The sequence below is a fragment of the Pan troglodytes genome, chromosome 20 (genome assembly GCF_028858775.2).
Source record: "Pan troglodytes isolate AG18354 chromosome 20, NHGRI_mPanTro3-v2.0_pri, whole genome shotgun sequence".
In the NCBI taxonomy this organism is placed as follows: domain Eukaryota; kingdom Metazoa; phylum Chordata; class Mammalia; order Primates; family Hominidae; genus Pan; species Pan troglodytes.
The window spans coordinates 44,792,563-44,800,293 of record NC_072418.2 but is presented as its reverse complement, the minus strand read 5'-3'; the positions used below and the strand labels follow the sequence as shown (position 1 = coordinate 44,800,293).

The 7,731-nt window shown below is 56.4% G+C and overlaps 1 protein-coding gene across 2 annotated transcripts; it reads right to left on the bottom strand.

Annotated features, from left to right (window-relative positions):
• Positions 1-1,638: 1,638 nt before the first annotated feature.
• On the bottom strand, positions 1,639-6,056 carry CD79A (CD79a molecule). Of its 2 annotated transcripts, none has more exons than XM_016934264.4 (5): positions 5,733-6,056; positions 3,842-4,027; positions 3,364-3,482; positions 2,273-2,341; positions 1,639-2,145 (listed from the first exon to the last, which is right to left on the bottom strand). In XM_016934264.4, the coding sequence occupies exons 1-5, from the start codon at positions 5,809-5,811 to the stop codon at positions 2,032-2,034; spliced, it is 567 nt and encodes a 188-aa protein (XP_016789753.1). In that variant the 5' UTR covers positions 5,812-6,056; the 3' UTR covers positions 1,639-2,031. The 2 variants fall into 2 exon arrangements, with proteins under 2 accessions (XP_016789753.1, XP_001152742.1); XM_001152742.7 differs by having other exon boundaries at positions 3,728-4,027; positions 5,733-6,037.
• Between the last annotated feature and the right edge of the window lie 1,675 nt (positions 6,057-7,731).

Genomic DNA, 7,731 nt, shown 5'->3' with positions numbered 1-7,731 from the left:
CGCGCCCGAGCTCTCCCCGGCTTTGTCCATCGGTCCGTCCGCCGGGCGCGGGCTCCGCGGGACTCGCATCTCCCGGCTGGGGTCACCTCCCCGGAGGTGCTGGGGGGCAAGCCCTGCTCCCCGTGCGCCCTAGACCGAGCCACGACCTCCCCGGCTTTCCGCGTCTGTGGTTCTCTTGGTCTTGCGCCCTTCCTTCGCCTCTGTGGGTGTGCTCCCGCCTGCGTCTGCGTCCCCTTCTCTGTCCCTCTGTCTTTCTCTACTGGGGTCTTTCCCTCCTTGGCCTCCACCTCTCCTCTCTGTCCCTCCATCACTTTCTCCCCGAAAGCCCTTCTCTACCCTCTCCAGCTCTCTCTGTATCTTTCTGCATCTCCGTCTCAGTCTCTGTCATTTCCCCAGCTGTTGCTGTGCCTGGGCCTCTTCGTGCCCATTTTCGGTTGCCCCTTCTCCCTTCTGTCTCTTCCTTTCCTTCTCGCTCTGTCTCTGTCCCTTTCTCTCCACGTCCCTGTCTCTCTCCCGGATTCCCAGGGTCTCATCATCTCTTCCTTCCCTTGCTCGTCCCCTTCATGATCCCTGGGTCTCAGCCTCTCTTCTCTCCCTTTCTCAGGAAATCCGTGTCTCTGTGCCTCTCTGTCATTGCCCCTGGATCTCCCTGCTATCCCCAGGTTAGGACCACAGACCCTCCAAAATGCCCCTTCTGTAAGTCAATGCATCGGGAAAAGGCTGCAGTCTGAATTCTGTACTAGCCCCAATCCACAAGATAGTCCCTGTGTTTCCAAGGCTTAAATACGCATAAAGTGGCTCATGCCTGTAATCCCAGCACTTTGGGAGGCCGAAGCATGGTGGATCACTTGAGGTCAGGAGTTCGAGACCAGCCCGGCCAACATGGCGAAACCCTGTCTCTACTAAAACAAAAATTAGCTGGGTGTGGTGGCACATGCCTGTCATCCCAGCTACTCGGGAGCCTGAGGTACAAGAATCGCTTGAGGTGGAGGTTGAAGTGGGCTGAGATTGCGCCACTGCACTCCAGCCTGGGCGACAGAGTCAGACTCTGCCTCAAAAAAAAAAAAAAAAAAAAGCAGCCGGGTGTGGTGGCAGGCGCCTGTAATCCCAGCACTTTGGGAGGCCAAGGCGGGTGGATCACCTGAGGTCAGAGGTTCAAGACCAGCCTGGCCAACATGGTGAAACCCCGCCTCTACTAAAAATACAAAAATTAGCTGGGCATGGTGGCAGGCGCCTGTAATCCCAGCTACTTGGGAGGCTGAGGCAGGAGAATCGCTTGAACCCAGGAGGCAGAGGTTGCAGTGAGCACTCCAACCTGGGCAACAGAGTGAGACTCTGTCTCAAAAAAAAAAAAAAAAGCGTAAATAATTTGGTAGCCACAGCTATCTTGATCTTGTCCCCTTCTTGCTTAAGGATATGACCCTAGGGTGAGGCCCTGCAAAGAGGGCCAAACCAGTCCTTCAGTTGGTCTGGGGACCTTCCCAAGAGACATCTTGTTCTCCCAGGAGGGCAGCCCAGACTGGCTACCTGGTCCCAGGTGTGGGGAGTGGGCAGGGAGTGGCTTGGGCTGGGACTCCTGGGTCTGAGGGACATGTGGGAGAGGCGGTTCCCATAAGATCCACGACTCCTGCCAAGGTCTGCAGTTGGGAAGAATTTATTATCACTAAGTGGCCCTGACAGATCAGGGAGGAGGGGGTGACACTAACGAGGCTGCTACAATCAGCTCCCCTAGAGGCAGCGATTAAGGGCTCATTACCCGCTGGGGTGAGGGGAGCCTGGGAAAGGCAGCGGGGCGGGGGGATTAGGTTAGGAGGTGGGGCAGTTTAGAGGGAAGAAGAGTGGGACACCCCCGGGGGAGTCCAAGGAGGCCTGGCCTGGAGAAGAGTGAGGTTACCCCCCCACCCCCCACTGGGGGAATATGACTAAGGAAGCCCCCAGTGGGGGCTGAAGGGAGAATGTCCCAGGGAAGTGAGCTGAGACACTGGAGCTGGGTGCACAGCAGGCGGGGGCAGCCTGGCAGGAGTAGGGGTGTCACGGCTTCTCCAGCTGGACATCTCCTATGTTGAGGCTGCCCACATCCTGGTAGGTGCCCTGGAGGCCCCGGGAGATGTCCTCATACATGGAGCAGTCGTCCAGGTTCAGGCCCTGGGATGGAAATGAGGCAGCGAACATCAGCACCCTGACACCTGGGGTCCCTGCCCCAGCCACCCCCAGAGGGAACACCCCCACCCCTAACACAACTGCCCCTACCCCATCCCCACCCTTCACTCACTTCATAAAGGTTTTCATCTTCATATTCATCCCCGGCATCCAACCCGAGCTTCTCATTCTGCCATCGTTTCTGTAGGGGTGGGTGGGGTGGGTGCCTCAGTGAGCAGGGGGAGGTGAATATCTTTCAGACCCTCCTGGATGCCAGGAAGTACTTTTCCAGAAAGGGTAAGAGATGTCCCCAAGGCCACATACTGGTTACGTAGCAGTTCTCTCTGAGTCTACAACCAGTGTCCGTCCTTCCTTCCTTCCTTCCTTCCTTCCTTCCTTCCTTCCTTCCTTCCTTCCTTCCCTTCCTTCCCTCCCTCCCTCTCTCCCTCTCTCCCTCCCTCTCTCTCTTTCTCTCTCTCTCTCTCTCTCTTTCTTCTCCCTCAGTTGCCCAGGCTGGAGTGCTGTGGCAACATCATAGTTCACTGCAGCCTTGAACTCCTGGGCTCAAGCAATCCTCCCACCTCAGCCTCCTGAGTAGCTGGGACTATAGGTGTGTGCCACCATGCCTGGCTAATTTTTTTTTAAGACTTTTTTTGTGTGTGTGTGTAGAGATAGGGTCTTGCTGTGTTGCCCAGGCTGGTCTCAAACTCATGGCCTCAAGTGATCCTCTTGCCTCGGCCTCCCAAGCTAGCGTCTTCTTGAGTCTCCACTCCCTTACTATTCTCCATGAATAATAACAATAACAGTCACACTTTCTGTAGTGCCTAAGGAGAGGCTGGTACAGATCAGAGATTCTGGGAGGACCCCAGGCCCCACCTTCCCTGGTCTTGGCTACACCTGGAGGGTAACCACACTCCTGGGTGAGGGCAGGAGGGGAGTGAGGACACTCTTAGGGAGAAGAATGAGACTCTTCTTGCGGGGAGGTGGACGTGAGGACAGCCCAGAAGGGGAAACTAAATTGAAGACACCCCCTGGGCTCAGCGCGCCAGTTCAAGTCTCTTCTTTATATTCATTCATTTAACTTCCACAGCCCCTATGTGGTGGGTGCTTTCATTCTCCCAAGTTTTGGATGGGGAACCTCAGGCTCTAGAGGGCTACCTGGGCATTGGGGGTCCCTCGGCCCAGGCCCTCGCCCGGCTGACTCAGGGGTCCGAGGGGGCTCACCCTGAACAGCAGCAGCGTCCCAGGCACCACCGCGCAGAACAGGAGGATGATCCCCTCGGCTGTGATGATTCGGTTCTTGGTGCCCTCCCCCATGTCCAGGAAGGGCCTGGGGGGCGGCTCTGCAAGGAGGTGGTATGGCTCAGAGCCCTGGCCCCTCTTGCCCTCCCTAGCCTCCTGGCCCCACCCACCTCCTGCAAGGCCCCAGACCCCCCAGAGACCCCACTCTGCAGAGGAGAATGTCCGTCCCTCTGTCCAAGCCGGTTTGAAACCCACATTGAAGGTATTGGCTCTATCCCCACTTCAAAGATAAACCGAGTGTCCCCAGCGGGACAGTGGGAGTAGGGGCCAGGGCTGGGCCACTCACGGCGCACGCGGAGGTAGGTGCCGCAGGACTGCTGGTATGACTCGTTGCCCTCCTGGACCCGGCACACGTATATGCCCCCATGGCTCTTGTTCACATTCTGGATGATCAGCGTACCATTGGGGTCCTCGCCCGGGCCCAAGAACTCAGGGGGCCACGTGTAGTTGCCATGGAGGACGCGCCACCAGGTGACGTTGGCGTTGTTGCTGCTATTGTGCGGGCATTGGAAGTGGGCGTCTTCCCCCAGGCTCACCATCAATGATGCTGGGACCTTGTGCATCCACAGGGCCTGGCACCCAGGGCCTGTGGAGAGACCGGGTGGGTGGGTCAGGGACTGGGGATGGCGACACATTTCCCCAGCCCTGGCCCCTGCAGTTCCAACACTCCTGGGAAGAGGGTGAGGACACGCCTGGGTGGGGAGGGGAGGAGGGTGAGGACTCTCCTGGGTGGGGAGGGGAGGAGGGTGAGGACTCTCCTGGGTGGGGAGGGGAGGAGGGTGAGGACTCTCCTGGGTGGGGAGGGAGAGGGAGAGCCCCTGACAGGGGCTGATGCATCCTGGGGAGAAGGGGGATGCGGGAAAGTGAAGAAGCCCCTGGGAAGGAGAGAGGACATACCTGGTTGGGGTGGGTGAGGACATCCTGGGGGAGGAGAATGAGACTCCCTGGGATGGTAAGACCCCTGGGAGGCCCTTCTCACCTCTGCAGCGCCATCTCTTGCCCCCCTCCCACATACCCACTTTGTACTCTGGCCCTGTGAACTCTCTGGATTTTGGATGTTTGTTCCAGGCACTGGAGGACCGCTGTCCAGACAGCTCCTTCCAGAAGCAGTGCAGGCGTCCCCTCCTCCCGCAGCCTTCCCGGTCCATTTTTGCACCCCAGCCGCAGCCAGGCCCAGCACCTGGCGCTTTTTCTTGTGTAATCATTCACAGAACCCTAGAAGTAGGTTCTCTCCTTAGCCCCATTTTACAGGAGGGATGGCTGAGGCTCTGGGAGGGCAGGTGGGTTGCCAGCATCACCAGGCAGTCAGGAGTGGCACTGGGTTCAAACTCTTGGCTCCCTGGCCTCTCCCTGCCTGGGCTGAGGAGCCAGTCTGTGGCCTGCCCTGGCCTGTGACCCTGTGCCCGGCCCTCATTCTCTGTAAGTTGTATGTGTCAACCTAGGGGTCAGGGGTGAGTTCAGTCCTTGGGCTGGGCTGCTGGTGATCGAAGGGGCTCAGAGCGGGGTGGAGACTGGGGGTGTCTCTGAGTGAGACGAGGCGGCTCAGGCTGGCTGCAATGTCCAATCCGGGCTCCTCTGGGAAGCCCCAGCTCTCAGCCAGGCCTCCCACATGGCCGGTCCCCTCCTCTGGAGGTAGGCGGAGGAGGGAGGTGAGGAAGAGAGAAGGAGGAAGAGATGGGGAGAGGGGCCGAGCACCCTCACCGTCACGGGCTTAAGACTCAGACGTGAACTCCAATCCTTGCTCCCAGTGTCCCCTTGGGTGGGGAACCTTTTTCTCTGAACTCCTGGGTTAGCGTGGCCACAGCCCCTGCCAGCTGTCCTTGAGCAGGTGAGGGGGAGTCCATGAGACACCCATTCCCCCAGTGCTGAGAAGGGACTCCCAACAGAGAGAGGCACCTGAGGTTTAAGGCAGAGAAAGCTTTTTCTCCCCTTGACAGACGCTGAATGCTGCTACCCCTAAGTCCCCTTCCTGCCCCCAGCCCTGGTGCTCAGTCAAGAGCAACTTTAGTTCCTTATTTTGGCCTGTGGGGAACAGGAGGTGGGGGAGGTGACTCTTGCTCCTGCCTCCCTCTGTGAGACTGTGGATGCCCCTTCTCCTTCGCTGGGCTCCCTCCAGCCCCACCTTGGCCCATCTTGGCACAGATACGATTTCTATAGGCATCTTCCCTGGGTCCCCTATCCTCTGCCTCCTCTTCCCCTTTCCCTGAGCCCCCTTCCCTCTGCCTGTGCCCTCTCTGCAGCCTCCACAGCTTCCCCCACCTCCCGCCAGTTCCTGCCCTTTGGCCACATACCCAGGTAGGCAGCAGACAGCAGGAAGAGGAGGAAGATGGTGGCAGGCAGAGCTTGGAGGACTCCTGGACTCCCAGGCATCTTCTCCCAGTGGGTTGGTTAGTTTGAGTTGCAGCAGTCCCAGGGTACCAGATCCCTACCCCAAACCCCACCCTACTTCCTGCCCAGCCCCCCGGAGATGGGCTCCAGTGACCCTCGCTACTGGGCCCTTTGCTTGTTGGGCCTGGGGACAGCCCCTGCCGGGTATGCTTCAGGCTGTGAGTGGAGAGAAACTGCTCCCTGCACCTGTGGTGGCCACAATTCCCCTGAGAGGTGGCTGCTTGGGTGGGGGAAGAGGCTGGTTCAAGGGCTGGCTCGTCACTGCTGAGCCTTTGGAAGGAAGCCTAGGGAACCTGAGTCCTGGGCATGTGTCATGGGCAGGTGATGGTTCTGAGCTTGACCTCTCCCCCTGCCTGGACTTGGGCAAACCTTGTCTCTTCCCTGACCCCATTTCCTTGCTTCTTGGGATTAGAAACAAGGACTTAAAGGGGTTGTCGCATGCACAGAAATGGCCCACAGTAGGCGCCCAGTAAATGTTAGTCACTATAAATACTCATGAAGAATAAATAAGGCAGGCTGACCTGTGGCTGACTACCCGTGTGACTAGGTGGGTACTTTGATCCTTCGAAGCTTGACATTTTTCATCTGTGAGATGAGGACCAGAATGTCTCCATCTCATTATGTGATATGAGATGGTGTTCCTGGTATTCAAGGAGTGAGAGCCACGATTAGCTCTTTACTGGAATTCTTTTTTAAAAAAAACAGGCCAGCTATGGTGGCTTATGCCTGTAATCCCAGCACTTTGGGAGGCTGAGACAGGAGAATCACCTGAGGTCGAGTTTGAGACCAGCCTGGCCAACATGGCGAAACCCCATCTCTACTAAAAATACAAAATTAGCCAGATGTTGTGGCACATGCCTATTATTCCAGCTACTCAGGAGGCTGAGGCAGGAGAACCAGTTGAACCCAGGAGGTGGAGGTTGCAGTGAGCCGAGATCACACCATTGCACTGCAGCCTGGGTGACAAAAGCGAAACTCTGTCTCTAATAATAATAATAATGAGCGAAACTCTGTCTCTAATAATAATAATAACAACATATATTTTTCTTCTTTTTTTTTTAGAGGGATGGGATCTTGCTATATTGCCCAGGCTGGTCTTGAACTCCTGGCCTCAAGCAATCCTCCTGCCTCAGCTTCCCAAAGTGCTGGGATTACAGGCATGTGCCACTGCGCACAGCCAGAAGTTGTTTTATATTGATCTGCCATGACTGGCAAGGTAGGCCATCCCCCATTTTACAGAGGGGGAAACCGAGGCCAGAGAGGGGAGGTTGTCACTTGCTGGTGTCATACAGTCTAGGGGTGGTGGACAGAGATTCAAAGTCATCTTTGTGTTGCTCCCAGTTTCCTTTGAGCATGTCTGGTAGGAGGGAAATGAGGTCTGAGTGGGGAGGGCGGAGTTGCTGAGATATTTGTGAGCAGTTAGGGGACCCTCACACACATACAAGGGGATATATAAAATAAATTTATTGCAGGGAGATTTTTGGTAGCAAACATTGAGAAGCAAATGAAAAGCCCATTTGTGGGAGAATGGGTGCATATACTGTGGCAAAGTGAGCCAACAGAATGCTACAGAATAGGGGAAGGTGTCATAAGGCTGTCTCAGAAACAGCACAAACATCAGAAAAAATATCGTAGCATGATACAGTTGACTTGTTTTCAAAAGGCGTCCGCTGCTTAGGGACACACGTTTGTAGCAGAGGTGTAGACCCGTGCAGGGGAGTGGCAAACGCCCAGTTCCTGGGAGGGGTTACCTCTGGGGGATGCCAGGGTTGGGTCTGGGGAGGGACACACAGAGACACAGAGAGCTCATCTTGTCTTGGTTTTATTTCCTGTGTTACTTTTTTTCTTTTTTTTTTGAGACGGAGTCTCGCTTTGTCACCCAGGCTGAAGTGCAGTGGCGTG